This window comes from Penicillium vulpinum (genome assembly GCF_028829585.1).
Source record: "Penicillium vulpinum strain IBT 29486 chromosome Unknown utg000001l_segment0_segment0, whole genome shotgun sequence".
NCBI classification, from domain to species: Eukaryota; Fungi; Ascomycota; class Eurotiomycetes; order Eurotiales; family Aspergillaceae; genus Penicillium; species Penicillium vulpinum.
In genome coordinates, this window is record NW_026643241.1 from 1,735,210 (window position 1) to 1,751,810 (window position 16,601).

Genomic DNA, 16,601 nt, shown 5'->3' on the forward strand with positions numbered 1-16,601 from the left:
GTCCCTAGCTTAATTTCTTCCAATGCTCCCCACTGCAGGTTGAAAGAGGTCTTTTATCTTTGCGTCGAGCTGATAATCGGCCAGTCGCAGTTCCTATATTACAGTCAGTGACCAGTCACATTGAGGAGTGAGAAGTTCCTACCTCGTGGGAGAAATATTTGAAATCGGGATGGTAACATATCGAATGGTATCGGTTGGTGGTTGTCAGGATGCCATTGATACCGTGATTTTCCTTCTCATCATAACACATATCCCTATCGAATGTTAAATCATGTCAGCCACTTTCTCGCGCAAGAACAATAGACTGGCACAAGACCAGCCGAGCAACAGGAAAAAGCATATCAAACGCCACAAGTTGCTCAAGGTGATATGTCAGATCGAAACAGCACTGAATACTCACCGGTTGTAAGAACGTGTATCCGGTGTAGGATAAGGAAAAGAATGAGTAAACTTATCCGGTGCAGGATAAGGAACAGGATGAATAAACGGATGAGTCGTGGGAGACCAGAATGAGCTAGGTGTGGCTGTCGAAGGGAGTGGAGGTGCAACCTTGAAGGATGCAGGTGCCCCGGAATTGTAAGTGCTTGGAATGGCGTTCGGGCTCGAGAAAGATCCAAATGGAGCAGTCGCTGTTCCAGCATTGACCATACCGGGATTCAAGCCGAGTGGACCACTGGGACAAGGTGTGATTGAAGCCTCCTTGTCGAATGCCGGGTTGTATGGCCACGAAAGTTGATACCCGGGTATGCCGTTCTCGCCTCGAACTGTTGAATCCATGCATAGTATTCCAAATGGATTGGAAGGTGCACCATTGCATAAAATTCCTTGAGGCGTGAGGAATGAGTGGAGAGGTGAACACCCATAAGCCGAGCTTGATCCTGGATTCTCAATTGTTCCAGTAGACAGTGTGCTTTGATTCGCAATGTTGAATTGTTTCAATTCTCGCAACCCAGTTTGCAACTTCGCCAGCTCGCAGGTCACGTAGTCTCGTGATTTCTGTACACCCTCGTGCACACCAGCAAATAGTTCCTCGATTTGGTTGTCCTCCATGTTGGTGATTGTTTGAGTTGTCAAGACGCTATCCAGAGGAGCGAGAAGACAATTTTCGATCGCAAGTGTTGCAATGTTGTCCATGAAAATCAAAAGCGAGGTCTGTTTCTCGTCAGTATAATGCAGATAGTAAAACTGTATACTCATTAATTGGTTATCCCAACTCACGTTGTAATATGCTTGAAATTGGTCAACGATGTCTGAAGCCGCGGACCGATTGCTTAATGATTCCAGGTTCTGAGTTGCCACCTTAAGCTCTTCCTTGTTGAATGTATTGTTCATAGTTGAAGGAAGGCTCTTTTGGAGGTTGGCCAGCAGGCGATCATTCTTGGATTTCTGCATCTTAGCAAGAAAGCTTCGATCAAGAGGCAATGGAACAGCTCGCAAGAAGGTTCCACTCATAGGCAACGGGTGGCCTCGCTTGTAGTAAGCAGTCAACTCATGTAGCTTTGCCAGTAGATCTTCTTCCATTCTATCAAGCTGCGGGCGAATGATAGTCTGCAATATCACCACAGATGTACCTTCATCCGCAAGATGGTCCAGCAAAAGTGTCACAAAGTCTAGGGTAGACTCCCACGATTTCATCAAATGGGCTCGAGCAATTTCCTCCCAGGGCTGTGACTGGTCGCGAAACAGGCTACCCACTAGTAGCTGATTGCCATTTCCTGGAAGTTCAATTCCTCTGTCGCGGCGCATTTTCTCGCTGACCTCGGATTCGAACTCAGAGCGGCTCCTGCGAGCCTGCCATCTGATATTGGCGTAAGGGTTGCGAGGGTGTATGAATGGGGTTATCCGGTCGTGGACCCCATAAATGTATTGACGGCACCCGGCAATTTCCATAATATCTGCAAAATCCTCGTTCAAGTCACGAAGAGTAGCACGGAGACGCCGGGGGTCGTGGACCTTGGATTCACTTTCATCTAAGATAGCGAAGAAGTCGTCTGTGTACATACCATTCAATGCTTGTTGGGTTATGCGCTGGAAAGCACTACTGAGATTGAATAACAGTGCTTTCCGTTGATGAATAGTTTCTCGAGGAATATTGAGCTTGGCAAGCTCCGATTGGTTCTTTAGAATGATTTTGTCGAGTTCAGAAATCAGACCAGGGATGCTGTTTCGAACGTGATTCATAAGAAGAGTGCTGAGCCGACGCCGCAGGTTACCAGTCCCGACGGATTGCCTCGACATGGTTTTCCACTCTCCGCCCTCGAAAAACTGCTTCTCCTTCTCCTCTCTTTCTTCGTCTTGCACATTGCGTGTCTCGTACGATCGGGTGCATACCAAATGCAATCCCAGAGGCAGTTCGGTTGTTGTTTCTTTGACGGCCTTCATCCATAACCTTTCCTCGTCGGATAATGCTTCGAGCGTATCTAGATGAGTAACAATCCCCATAATCCGGTTGCGTTCTGCATCGTATTTGTCCGCGAAATCGAGTATCTTCTGAACACAAATGTCGATTTTCGCCGATACCACAGGGAGGATGATGCTTCGTGGATTCAGCATGTATTTTTCCATGTGAAGACGGCCAGGGTCCTTTGCTTGACTTCTGTCATCCGTGCCCTCTGTGAAGTAACACCCAGGCATATCAATGAGAGTCAAATCAGGCTGATCAGGACCAGAAACCTCGACTTTCATGGTATCGTCACTGAATCCACCCTCGGTGGAGGGTCCAAGGAATTCCGTAGCTTTGCCGATGAGTGAAGCTGACTGCTCAGTATTGGCATGAACAACGGGCTCAAATGCTTTGAGTTGCTGGAGCTCTTTATCGCTTTTTCTCGATGGGCCAGGCTCAATGCTCACTTTGAAGCGGGGCGTTGGATGGCGGCGTAATATGATTTCCATAACGAACCCAGAGTAGAGATCATTCTTCATTGGAAATCCCACGCGAGAAATCGCCTCAATAATAGAGCGCTTACCGTTAGACTTGGAACCACAGACAATCATCTGTGGCAAGCTAACAAATTCACCCACACCAAGGGTACGGAGTTTGTCAATCGTATCAAGGAGGGAGACTGGGTCTGTCTGTGGCTGAGACAGACCCCTGCCAGGCTCAGCTGGATCAGGCATGGTGAGATTTAGATGTAGTAGATAGGTAGCAGGTAGGAATAAAGATAGAAGATGTTTTCTGTGGTTGATGGCAGGATGGATAGAGAATGTGGGAAGATGGGAAGAAGGAAAAGAAAGAAGGGAAGAGAAGAAGAGTGCATCTTATATTATAGCAAACAACAGCCTTAGGCTATCTAACTTCAAGCCTGTGACAAAGCTCCAAACGAGCACCACCTGGGAGTACCATGTGTTATGATATGCTACCATCTTCCTCTATAAACACCTACATCTGTTCCTTCTCCACTCCCAAAATATCCTCTATCAGACCATTCTACTCTCTTATAAAGTCCTGAGATCTTCGTTGCGCTAATATGCCATATATGAGCGCGGTGCAGGAAGACAATGGCAGTGAGCTGGATCCTGTTCATAATTGGACAACAGGGGAAAGGAATAGACGACAAATGGCTTCAACCAGAGTCAGAGTGTGGCAAAAGATAAACTCCGAAGACTGTTAGAATGATGGCGCTCAGTCTCTCAGACCTGTTTGTTCTGCTTTCCTTTGTCATCTGGACCTATAAAGTCCTGCCTATGTACGTCGTTATAATGCTTCTCATGAATCAAAATCATGGATACTACGTTACTGTCTACGTATATTTCTCCCTCTTAACATTTCTATCTTTATATCTACCAGCCATCTTGCGCTTGAACTCTCGTACCCGCTTTTAATATCGATGTGTGCTCCGCTCTGAAACTAGAAATCACCACACATCTCATTTATCTCTATTGTTTCTACTTCCCTCGTTGGCCCAGATCATGGTATGTCGGCGATGATACCCAAGCCCCGTGGATATTCTTGAACTCTACCCTCGGACTCTTATGTTGATGCTGACAAGGAACGGACTACTGGTTTCCTGGAGGGTATCCCTTCTGAAACTGAGTACTGCGACCTAGTCCTGGAACTCACTACCTATTTCTTGGCTCTGAGAGTTTTTCAGTTCGACCGTGCGCCCTTGACCCTCGCAGATATTCCCCCCTCTATCTCCGCCTCTGCGATTCCGCGTTTCTCTCCAAGTCAGTCCTACAGCCTGCCCCAGACAAGATTCCTCAGGCATCAAGCCGCAAGTGTGAAATATAAACGGTTGATTTGATATTAGGCATCTTAGGTGGGAGAATCGGACATAAATTTGTTGAATATGTCTCAGTTCTACAACGCAGGGATGCGTACGATATTACTCAATATTTAACAACTCTCTGTACCAAAGCAAGTCAGCAATCGATTGATTTTACATGATTTCTCCATTCAAAATATCTCTGCTGCCGGGGGACTATCATAGAAAGCTCCAACGTTTTGTCCTAAATCAGATGGGTTAGGTATCGAATTCCTGATAGAGGCCAATCATACGAGCATCCAGTAGCTCCATGTCATCCATTGAAACTTGTCTCATTGCATAATTTCCCGACGTCTTGTTTGAAAGGAGTCCCTGTATCTTTTAGCTATGTGAAAGCTATATTTTCCTTAGCTTTAAGTTCAAGCTGGCTTCGAAAAGCGGGACAGACTTTGTCATTGGCTCAGCTAGTCAGAAAGCCCCTTTCGCCATATATCTTCGAGTTACCAATTGAACTGCTAGAGTAAATCGTTGAATAGCTCTCTGAATTTGACCGAGCTTGCTTTTGGTTAAATTAGCCTGGCCTTCATCATATACTATTCGCGCTAGATCTATGTATCAATTCCTGTTTAGTCTGGAGTCAACACTAGCGCTACACTGCGTTGGTCGTGGCGTCTATGTCGAAGACTACGATTTTTCGATTTCAAACCCCGCAAAACCGTGTCTATAGTCAGCCCTTAATCCTCTTTGATTTTTCCAGGCACGTTCCTGGCGGCAGCCTGCGTCATGACCAGCACCGAGGCCGCGGAAGCAATAGAACCAAAAAAAGCCAGCATAGAGCTCCAACCGGTATTCAAAAAAGGGTATATGACAATTGAAATGATTGCAAAAGTCACCCCCAAGAAGAAGAAAATCCACATCGTGTTGTAAGCCGGCGAAAACCATGACTTCTTCATTAGTGGGATAACCATAGTTAGGTTGCCCAACACAGACATGATACTGCTCTGAATGAGATACCAGAAATCTGCATCTTGGACCGAGCCTGGTGCTTTAGACTTCATGGATATTGAGAATGCTTTGTATCCCGGAACTATTGCTGCAATGAGGAATAAGAGGATCAAGGCAATGAGTCCAACATTTTCCTAAATTGACGTCAAGTAAGTTAGGAATGTCATGAAGTTCAAGCTCGTAAAATTACCTTTTCCTTTCTTAGTACTTCTGAAGTTTTGATAGCAAAAGACTCCTCGGATTGATGATGAGAATGATGTAACAAATGGACTTGTGAAGTCGCTACCTCCTGCATTTCTGGCACAGGGGGCTCGTTCAAGTCCCCCACGGTACTCAAAACAGCGATTCGTGCATCGATTCCTTCCAATATTGGAGCCAGATCATCTATCGAGGCCTCTGATTGAGCTTCGATCTCATCAAGGAGTTGACTTCGAGCAGTTCTGATTTCCCTTTCCAGGCTATCCAGGACCTTAAGGACAACGTCGCCACTGAGGGATTTGGAGATCTTGCGCCATTGTAGGAAAATATCCAGCATCAGCTCCCAGTAACCTGTCTCAAAGGCGTCCTGTAGGTATTCGAAAATCTCTTGATCTCGTCGATGAGTAGGAATGAATTTCGGGGTTCCCGCGCCGGCCTGATCGGAATCATGACTCCATGTTTTGGACACAGCCTCACAGAACTCGCCCAAATCCCCAACATAGAATATTTCTGAATCTCCCACGTTGGATGGATTGGAGATTTGTCCTCTTGAAATGACTTGTCGAATCTCTTTGAGGCGTTGCTGGACATAATCTTGGTCAAAAGACGGTACAACGGACTGAAAGTACTCTGCAAATCCGCAATCCAGGAAAGAAAAACGCCCAGCCAGAAAAATAAGGCGCCTTTTAATGGCTCTGTTTTTCACCGCTACATATGGTTCATAGTAGCTGCGGTTGTTTATTGCGTTCTGGTATTAATGACCCGTCAGAAAGCATTTTCGACAATTCAGAAAGACCACACTGCTTACTCTTCTTCCTGTTTGCAAGCGAGCCTTCTTTAACAATGTATTGCTCGTCAAGTGGAGTTCCACTTTCTGATAATCCTGGATAAATAGGTTTCCAAAAATTGTCTGCGAGAGGGCAACGTTGGTTTGTGAGGGAGCAAAAGTGGTCGTTATGTTGCCATAGTTGACGCCAACTTGAAGTCCTGCATTTCTCTCTCCAAAATCTATTCTATGTCCGGTGTCCGGAACAATGATGCGTCCTTCATTTTCATCAATTTCGATATCGGACGGTTCAACGATCTCCGCCGGGATAGCCCCGCCGCTATTTGTCATTTCTGTCATTGAGTAGGTACCTGAAATCAAAAGTTCAGTGGACTTTAAACAGGCTTTAGCATGAAGACTCTACTTTATAGCGCCTGGGGAAGTAATCAATGGTGGCTGAGAGGGCTGTGTTCTGCCGATCTTGAGTTGGGCACCAACCTTGGAACGTAGACGTGAGGACTGCGCCACGTCCCCGCACCTTCTTCTATATACATGGGCACCTGCTAACCCTTGTCACCTAATGGAGAATGAGCAGCAGATTGGACAATTTCATTTTTCATTTAAAGGCTTAGGGGCATGCTCATCTTTATACTTTTACTCAGTGTGCAAAAAGCGGCAAGGGGTGCGTACTGAAATAGAAAGGGGAAAACAAGACTTGCCAGACATTATCGTATCTTTATGCAAGATATATGTCAAATATGTGATGCATTTGACAATGTACTTTCAAATTGTACCTGTGAAGTTGTGAGAGTTAAATATACAAGACCAACATGTTAATTATTTCCGAGGAATACCCATTTCTGTATCCGGGACGTACACAAAGACAGGAGTTGCATTTTAACGTATTGTTTACCATAGCTAATAATTATTACGCATTAGTTCTGTTAATCGAAAGAGTGTATTAGGATCCTAGATCCTATTAACAGGGAGGGTAAAGGAAGAAAAGTGACATATCGTACTATATATATATCGGAGCCTGGAATATCTGAGCGTGATGCTCAGATTATAGATATAGTGGTCTTTTTGGCCTAGTGTGTAACTCACCAGTCTAGGGTAGGTTGTAATAAAAAGACAAGAGACCCAGCAGATGGAGGAATTTATGAACATTCCAAGCAACATACGAAAACTACCGGTCCTTTTAGTAAATATTAGGTACTATTCAGTTCATGAATATTGATAGTGCTCTACCCTTTCTGAAGTTTGTTACCATTTACAGTTTTTATACGCTTCTAACTGTCAAATCTGGTTGCGAATTCACGTCTAAAATACTCTGGCGCGGCATTTCTGGTCGCGTCATTTGTGGTCCGTAACGCTTTAAAGCCACTGTGATTTTATCTTCTCGTTAACTAGAAAAACATGTGTTATGAAGATTGCCAGGTCTTTTACTTTCATTTTCTGGAAAGTCTCATCCTCAGGTTCGTCGGATGGGTACAATATACAATTCTCTTCAACAGACTTAGGTGCTGGCCGCCCTCTCAAGCAATCCCTTGTCAAAGTAACATTTTACTTCCCAGATCTGCAGGTCATCCATGCCAGCTCCCTCCTCAGCTTCGGCAATCTCATAGACAAAAGCTTGGGGCAGAGGGACTATTCCCTTTCCATCTTTGAGATGTAAATTGTTCGTAGTTTGCACAATCATGGTATGCTTGCCAGACGTTTCGTCACTCAAAACAGAGATTGAAATCAGGTCATGGGCACAACGCTCGAATTGTCCGTAGAGCTCGATATAGTAGTCCCAAATTTCTGCGGCTCCAGAGATGATAGACCGATCAGTGTTCACCAGGGTCGCGTTAGAGGCATAGTATTTGGTCGGGGGTGTGGTGGTTTTGGCGATGCTGTAGTCCACTGCATATTTAGCGTACCATGAGAGGATTGGGTTTGTGGTGACTATCGAGGGTGGGTTGACGAGATTTAAAGGCCCTTTGACCACGGTGGTAGTGACGCTCATGGTGACGAGTGGGGCTGTGATGATGGATAGAAGTTGTAAGAGCAAGAACAGTTTCAAATTATTATGTGAAAGGAATATTGTGACATTGATGGCTAAAACAAAGCGAAAGAATATCCCGTTATTAACATGTTATGTACATAATTGTTGTAACCCTCGGGATCCTACCGAGGAGAATCCCGACCTCGGGAATTATATTTCGGGATCTCTTAGCGGACCTTGGGATGACGTAGTATGTGTATATATTTGCCTATGCAACAGCATAAAGGCTCTATTCTGACTGCAATTAAGGGATTTTATATTGAATGTTCCCTGTCATATATACTGTAGCAGAAGATCCTTGAAGGCCTTTCAGAAACAAAAGCGAAGTAGTCCGTAGTTGGCCTGAATTCAATGCTTTTGGAGAATGATCGACAGCCAAAGTGAAACCTATCTATATTAGCCTGGGGGACAGTTCTTACATCGACTCTGATGAGGGAACCGCCGGGAAAAGATTAAGCACATCCACCCTATTTGCGCAATCGTTCCTTTTCAATGCATGGTTTCTCGTGACCCTCATTCTGTGTTCTAAAATCATTTGGGAAGGCATGTTATTTCCTCGTGTTCACTACAAGGGCGTGATATGGGCTACCCCCGACTTTGGTTTGTACCTGGCTACCCTCGAGCTTCGGTGAAGATTAAAGCTAATCAAATCGAACATCAGACAATTCCAGACTCTTGTCCAAAGATGAGAAACGGCGGTTCACAAACGCTATCACAGAGGATTCAAATGGAAATCTCATTTTCTCTTTGAACAAGAACGAACTGCGGTAGACCGGTTTCCCAAGCTCGGAGGTTGATGAGAACTCGAATGACCTTATAGGTGGTAAGTGTAAGTCCATTCTGGGCAGGTAAGCAAGAATAACATGATCTGAATCCAGGTCATTGTTTCCGCTTTGAAGACGTCACTTCTGAAGAAACTCTTTCCTGGGCCCACCACTAAGGCCTCAACCCAGATCTTTTATTGAGCTGGCCGCATTGTATTGAGGGACACAGTAGTGAAATGCGCGGGGTATATTACAGAACTATGCAACGTATGATGACACTATGCATACGAACAGTGGAATTTCATGGAACCCGATAGGGGGATCTCTGACTTGGCGTGTGCCATCTGCCCTGTTTGTATATACTAGATCTGCTACGCATAAACTCCCCACCTCTGTTTCAGCCGCACGATAGGTGCACCTTATGCTGCATAATTGCGACCATTATTTAACAATGCTAGAGCGCTCCTAACATCTTAGAATAACGTATTTCACATGCGAGCTGCGCACACAAGCGAGCTGCGCAGTCCGATACCCATAGTAAATGCGATAAATTACAACTAGATATCTCAACAATGCTTGTCTTTGCGAACTTTTCCTTATAGCCTAATGCTTTTCATGTAGTATCTTGCTCCTTTTAGGAGTTTGGGGGAATTTAAGCAAGGTTAAGAAATTCATGACTGAGATATATAAATTCACAGGATTTAGAGACGTAATTTTCGATACCATAATAATGCAGGTTTTTAATCCACTCGAAATTGATGTATACTACTAAAAATTCTTATCAATCTCTATCGGCAAACTACTGTTAATAAAAAACGGTTGGTTGTGGAGATATAAGTGTAGCATACATCGATTTTACTATGGTGTTTCGACTGCGCAGCTCGCTTGTGTGCGCAGCTCGCATGTGAAATACGTTAGGCCAAAAGATCAACAACTACTCCTGCTTGATAGACATTAGCTTTGCTAAAAGGGCATACGAGTCTCACCTGTCCCGTTCAACCTAAACCAGATGGATCCCTTCAGCCTCACCCTCGGTGCTCTTGGAATCACAGAATTCGCTTTATCCAGAATCAGCAACCTCCGGCGTCTTATCAATAGCCTTAGCGAAGCGAACGATGTGATGCAAGATGTTACATCTAACTTGGAAGCCATAGAGCGCCCGCTTGCCGCTCTCGAGAATCTTCAGATTTCTGATAGCACGACTTATGCCGAAACGAGAGAGGTGTTGGAGAAGACTGGTGTCGCTGAAGCCGTGAATATATGCGGCCAGGCATGCGCCGGATTCACAAAGAAGCTTGAGCAATGGACAAAGCATTCCAGTTCCACGAAGCTTTCTCTGAGGGATCGGCTGTCAGTCGGCTTATGGAACAAAGAAAAGATCCAGACATTCAGGACGCAGGTCGCTACTTGTCAGGCTATTGTCCAGTTCGCCATCGACAGCGCTCAGTTGTACGTGATCAAGCTTTGTGCTCGAGGGAATTTGCTAAGTAATTGATTGAAGGATTATCATAGTCCGATGCGAAAATGCTTCAAAAACTGCGCGAGAAGAGACAGAGAAGCAACTGCGAGCTCTCGAGACTTCTATCCAGGAGCACATCGAACTTACAAAGAGAAAACAAGATGAAGCTTTGCAGCACAAGGAGGAACTTGAAAACCCTGAGTATGAAAGTGAAGATGAAGACCACGATGCCCAGCGAGCTCTAGCCATTCCTGAGATTGAAGAGCAATCACGCGTACTAGAAGCCGACCAAACTGCGTCCAGGGCTGTTTACCAGCTACTTTCGAAATTGATCATGGCATCGACATCATTCCGTGACCTAAACCATCATGTCCAGATTGGAGTTCAGATTGGTCCGATAGATAGTCTACGTCCAGGTGAGTCAGGGACTGGACACTCCTGAGGTCGGGGCCCTGGCTCCAGGGGGTCAGGGTTGACTAACCGGCTCCTACCCTAGAGCGACCGGAGACTTCAGCCAGTCCACTATCGACTGTCCCATTCGCGCAAGACCCGGACTTTGTCAGTCGCGATACACTACTTGATCGGATTCAAGAGGAAAGCTCAGTCCCAGGGTCGAGAATAGCGCTGGTTGGTCTCGGTGGTGTCGGGTAAGTATAGAGCGGCTCTTACGTGGCATATTACTTACCTCCAACTCGAAGGAAAACGCAACTCGCTATCGCATACTCCTACCAGGTCCGATCCCAATCACCGCAAACCTGGGTTTTCTGGATACATGCGAGTAATGAAGCTCGGTTCAAGGAAAGTCTTCGGGATATCGCGGACCAAGTGAAAATTCCTGGTCGCCAGGATCCCAAAGTGAACTTGTTTGAACTCGTCGAAAGCTGGCTCCGAGATGAGAAGATAGGGAAATGGGTTTGCATCCTCGATAATTTGGATGACGATCAGCTGCTCTCCTCGTCCTCGTCTTCGGCAGCAGACAAGGGAGATTCGACAAAAAACCCAACGAACGCCCCGAAAAAGCCACTGTTGGAATATATTCCTAGAAGCCGAAATGGATTTGTCATTATCACGAGTCGCCCTCGAGAGATCGCGTTAAGGATGGTCAATCATAACGGCCTTGTTGAGGTCAAGCCTATGGAAAGGTCCGAAGCACAAGAGCTTCTCCAAAGAAAACTTGAAAAACCAAGCCATAGCCAAGAAAGTCAACATTTGGTGGAAGCGCTAGATTTCATGCCGCTAGCGATCGTTCAGGCCGCTAGCTATATTCGAAATCGCGCGCCTCGCTATTCAGTGTCGTAATATTTAAGAGATTTTCAAAAGAGTGACCGCGAAGCGACAAGGCTTCTAAAAAAAGAGGCAGGGCATATTTCCCGGGACTGGGAAGCAAAGAACTCAATTTTATTGACTTGGCAAATCTCATTTGATCATATACGCCAAAACAAGCCATCTGCGGCGGATCTGCTTTCTTTTATGAGCTTCTTCGATCGGCAAGGGATACCAGAGAATCTTATCCAGCATCAGCACGAGGCCAACTATAAATCAACCTTAGAACTCCTAAGTGACTCCAGTGACGGAGAGATATCTGAGTCTGATACGGATCCTGATTTTGAAGATGATATCGTAACACTAAGGAGCTATTCATTGATATCTATCAATGAGAATAGCACTTTCTTCACGATACATCGGCTTGTGCAGCTCAGTATGCGCGCGTGGTTGAAATCTCATGGACAAATAGACCAATGGAATGTTAAATACATTAGTGCCCTGGAAGAGGAGTTTCTATTCGATGGAAAATACGAAAATTGGGAGAGATGCAGACCATTCTTTCCTCATATCAAATCTGCAATGTCACAACAGCCATCATTACCCAAGGCTCGGCTGCAATGGGCTGAGTTACTTCACAGAGGTGCATGGTATGCCCGCGAATGTGGTGATTTTGCAGATGCAAAAGAAATGGCATTTAAATCAAGACACCAAAGAATGATTTTATTAGGTGATGAACACGAAGATACTACGGATAGCACAAGGATGTTGGCAAGCGCATACAGTATTGGGGGTCAGTGGAAAGAGGCCGAGCAGCTCCAAGTGCAGGTTATAGAGACCTATAAGGTGAAGCTCGGCGATGATCATCCCGACACGCTTTCAAGTATAGCGAGCCTGGCGGTGATATACTGGAACCAGGGCCGGTGGGAGGAGGCCGAGCAGCTTAAGGTACAGGTGCTAGAAACAAGGAAGGCGAAGCTCGGTGAGGATCATCCCGATACGCTTTCAAGTATGGCGAGTCTAGGGGCGACATACTGGAAACAGGGCCGGTGGGAGGAGGCCGAGCGGCTTGAGGTACAGGTGCTAGAAACAAGGAAGGCGAAGCTCGGCGAGGATCATCCTTCCACGCTGAGTAGTATGTCTGATCTCGCGTTGATCTGGAAATCTTTGGGTCGCGATACCGAAGCTATCAATTTGCTTCGAAACTGCTTCTCCAAGCGAAAAGAAACAATCGGCCTGGACCATCCAGACACTTTGTCTAGTTCCGAAACATTGCTGGAATGGGAAACGGAAGGTCTAAATATCCCTAAATGAGCTTGATATCTGAATATACTTGTTCAGATACATAAAACCTTTCATACACATAAAATGCTTCAATAAGATTCAATGTTGAAAACGAGGCAACGTTTCGAGGTCAGATAAATTGTATTCGAGCAAACTAGTGAAACCGATCCCGATCTATCTTATACTGACGTTCATAGTCCGTAATGAATGGATGGAAACAGTGAGAGCAAGAACATTTAAATTATTCATTTTTCAATGAAATATTGCGATATTAAAAGCCCAACAAAGCCCAAGTCCGTCACAAATGGCACTTTATTAACAGACTCCTGATTAAATATTAGAATCCTCTGGAATCCCGAGGTCAACATTCAGCTTGAAAATCTATAATTTGTTCTGATATGAATTTTACCGATACATGGATGATTTTGGATAATTTAGTATTGAACATGGACTATCCGCGCTATGTCAAAGACCATATACTATGCGCCGATCTGAACAAACCTGCCAAATCAAGAAATACATGGAGACACTGGAAACTTTGGGGCTTTGATATGACAGATAGCCTGAAAGTGGTTCAATCTAGAGCCTCATAGACTTCATGGTAAGTTATACAGGGAGATTCAAAGTATCGCCATGAAGATCTTAGTAGCTCAAGGAGCTTTAACCTCAACAAGCAGTTTTCCTGTGAGATGTTTAGCACATGGATTTGGAGGGATTAGGTAGGCACCTAGCCCTAGAAAGAAAGGCTTACCAGTATTCACACCCTGATACAATTGCATCAAAGCAGTTTCTGCTTGCGATAAACCCCCACGCACAATGGTTTCCCTCCGTTGCAACCGACCCTCCGCAAGCCACTGGCTGAGCTTCTGTCTGACTTCAGGTACTTTATCCAAATGATCAAAGATGATAAAGCCTTCCATGCGGATCCGGCTTCTCCATATCATCTGGTAGTTCTTCGGCCCTTGAACCTCACGTTCATTGAATTGACTGACACCACCGCACATGACGAATCGAGCGTTCTTGTTAGCACAGATAAGAGCCAAATCAAGAACTTCTCCTCCGACATTGTCGTAAAAGAGATCGATCTTTCCCTGCGTGATGCTTTTGAACTGTTCAGCGAAGTCTTTACTCTTATAGTTCAACGCCCCGTCAAATTTGAGGTCGTCAACCAACCAACGACACTTCTCATCCGAACCTGCGATTCCGTAAACAGTTGCACCATTGATCTTTGCAATCTGTCCAGCGATAGATCCTGTTGCACCTGCTGCTCCAGAAACAACCACGAAGTCGCCGGGCTTAACATGGCCGACTTCGACCATGCCCCAGTACGCGGTGATTCCTGTGAAGCCAAGAACGCTCAGACTATCGGTCAAGCGACTGCCATGGGCAGGATCGGGTGTAGGTACGGCTTGCAGAGAGCTTTCATTGACAATTGCCTGCTCAGTCCAGCCTACCATACCCACAGCATAGGAGCCAACTGGATACTTCTGTGATCGCGAGGCGGTTACACGGCCCAAAGCCTGGCCACGCATGATTTCACCAATTGCAACAGGAGGAATGTATGAAGGTTTGTCGTCCAACCAGCCACGCATAGCAGGATCCAGACTTAGATAAAGGCTTTCTAGGAGGACATCGCCGTCCTGAAGATTTGTTGGACTAGGGGTTGCATGCTTCTGTACAGCAAATGTTTCTCCAGGGACAATATTTGTCTCAGGGCGCTGTGCAAGATGGACTGCGATATGTTCGGAGGACATCTGCGAACAAGGTATTATTAATATGACGAAAATAAAAGCAAGCTCTATAGGACCTTACTGTTCAGATGGTCGCTTATGGGACAAACGAAATATTTTTTAAACAGGTGTCGTGTGTTCGAAAGTAATAGAGACAGGTAGTATAAAACTTCTGGTATACTGAGAGAGTAGAAAATCTTGTTCGAACCTTTTAAGAATTCCTCTAAATTCCTCTACGATCTCCCCCCATATCACCGGCTACAGACTACCCACGGAAGATGAATGGAAAGCAGCCCGGTATTCGTTTTAATTGGTTCAAATTTAAGATCGTAGTATGTATAAGAAGGTATAAATCGAGCCTCGGGACCATCCCGAGGTCCTCGGATGCACGTCATAGGGCCCCATAATGCTGAGCAGTCCGCTTTACCCGTATATGGTGTTGCTATGCACATAATCTTTTTCATTATTAGGGTATTTATGGTGCACTATCGTAACAAATTGATTTTGAAGAGGGTGACATGCAGTTACTAATAAGAGACGTAGTGTAACTAGGTAGAGCCTCAACAAGGATAGCTCCGTGTTGGATAGCTCTGTAAATCTATCTCTTAATATACTAGTCAGTGGGATATCTGTGAATAATTCGTAACTTGAAGTGCGTTGAGGTTCGTTCACTTTATGTTCTGTTGTCATCGTACCCAAACGGAGCCAGGTAATATATATAAAAGCCACCCTCATTCTTCTCCCCCTTGTCTTCTTTTATTCTAGGAGTAACTTGAACGAACACTCAATCTTGACACAGTATATTTGCATTTCTTATTCCCTGCCTCAAGTTCATTCCTTTCCGCCAGCGTAAACTTAGATCCGTCAATATGGCTCCAATTTACTACGAGGAAGCAGTGGATCAGTACGTTCATGTTGGCCCAATTCGTTTTGCATATCGAAAATTCGGTGCCGAAACAGGCATTCCTCTCACTCTCCTCGTGCACTTCAGGTAAGTACACATGTATTTCTAGAATTCTTACCCGACATCAAGTGCTCACAACGACGTAGGGGCACGATGGATCATTGGGACCCGGCATTCATCAACCCGCTTGGCGCCACCCGGCCCATCATCCTGATTGACAATGCTGGCATCGGTCGATCAGACGGCGAGGTCCCATTAGCCATTAAAGACTGGGCACAGAACGTCATCAATGTTCTCAGCGCGATTGAAGTGAAACAGACCGATCTCTTCGGTTTCTCGATGGGAGGATTCGCTGCTCAGCTCGTCGCACTCAATGCACCACAGCTCATCCGTCGGCTCATACTAACAGGCACAAGTCCTAGCATAGGCCAAGGAGTCATTCCTCCAAGCCAGGACCCCTCGGTCCTTATGCTGAAAGATGCCGAGACTGAAGAAGACCTGCGCCAAGCCTACATTACTGCCTTCTTTGGGGCGTCACAGAACTGCTTGAAGGCCGGAGGTGAAGTATGGGACCGTATCGCCTCTGCTAGAAAGAACCGGTCTGGATTTCTTGGATCGGAAGGGACTAACAGGCAATTCGGTGCCTTTGGGAACTTCCTTGATCCGAACCAGGCCAAAGACGGCTCTTTCAACCGGCTCCATGAGATTAATATCCCCGTTCTGGTTGCAGGCGGTAAGGATCCCCGTACGATCTTTGAAGATATGAGCTGACACTGGACTTTTACATTAGGGAGCAATGACGCTGCCATTCCCACTCACAACAGCTATGTTCTGTGGCAGAACTTGATCAACTCCGATGCACAGTTGCACATTTATGCGGATTCAGGGCATGGATTCTTGTTTCAATACGCAGCCGAATTCTCCAGGCTAATTGGTGAATTCTTGGACAGCGTTTAGTCAACAAATTATAAGCTGT

At 45.5% G+C, this 16,601-nt stretch overlaps 6 protein-coding genes across 6 annotated transcripts; 2 read left to right on the forward strand and 4 right to left on the reverse strand.

Moving 5' to 3' along the window:
* Positions 1-9: 9 nt before the first annotated feature.
* On the reverse strand, positions 10-3,117 carry N7479_000636 (uncharacterized protein; the record flags this gene model as incomplete). The annotated part of the gene is made up of 4 exons (XM_057248334.1): positions 10-93; positions 143-254; positions 401-1,152; positions 1,219-3,117. The coding sequence occupies 4 exons, from the start codon at positions 3,115-3,117 to the stop codon at positions 10-12; spliced, it is 2,847 nt and encodes a 948-aa protein (XP_057112766.1).
* Positions 3,118-4,939: 1,822 nt separating this feature from the next.
* Positions 4,940-6,525, reverse strand: N7479_000637 (uncharacterized protein; the record flags this gene model as incomplete). The annotated part of the gene is made up of 3 exons (XM_057248335.1): positions 4,940-5,344; positions 5,497-6,156; positions 6,217-6,525. The coding sequence occupies 3 exons, from the start codon at positions 6,523-6,525 to the stop codon at positions 4,940-4,942; spliced, it is 1,374 nt and encodes a 457-aa protein (XP_057112767.1).
* Positions 6,526-7,690: 1,165 nt separating this feature from the next.
* Positions 7,691-8,182, reverse strand: N7479_000638 (uncharacterized protein; the record flags this gene model as incomplete). The annotated part of the gene is made up of 1 exon (XM_057248336.1): positions 7,691-8,182. The coding sequence occupies one exon, from the start codon at positions 8,180-8,182 to the stop codon at positions 7,691-7,693; it is 492 nt and encodes a 163-aa protein (XP_057112768.1).
* Positions 8,183-9,994: 1,812 nt separating this feature from the next.
* Positions 9,995-13,021, forward strand: N7479_000639 (Tetratricopeptide-like helical; the record flags this gene model as incomplete). Its single annotated transcript, XM_057248337.1, is given in 5 exon segments — positions 9,995-10,434; positions 10,487-10,860; positions 10,941-11,091; positions 11,143-11,739; positions 11,752-13,021. 5 exon segments carry the CDS (start codon positions 9,995-9,997, stop codon positions 13,019-13,021), a joined length of 2,832 nt encoding a protein of 943 aa, XP_057112769.1.
* Positions 13,022-13,641: 620 nt separating this feature from the next.
* On the reverse strand, positions 13,642-14,745 carry N7479_000640 (NADP-dependent oxidoreductase; the record flags this gene model as incomplete). Its single annotated transcript, XM_057248338.1, has 2 exons — positions 13,642-13,673; positions 13,743-14,745. 2 exons carry the CDS (start codon positions 14,743-14,745, stop codon positions 13,642-13,644), a joined length of 1,035 nt encoding a protein of 344 aa, XP_057112770.1.
* An 845-nt stretch (positions 14,746-15,590) lies between these two features.
* N7479_000641 (alpha/beta fold hydrolase) lies at positions 15,591-16,582 on the forward strand (the record flags this gene model as incomplete). The annotated part of the gene is made up of 3 exons (XM_057248339.1): positions 15,591-15,712; positions 15,772-16,358; positions 16,416-16,582. The coding sequence occupies 3 exons, from the start codon at positions 15,591-15,593 to the stop codon at positions 16,580-16,582; spliced, it is 876 nt and encodes a 291-aa protein (XP_057112771.1).
* Positions 16,583-16,601: the final 19 nt, after the last annotated feature.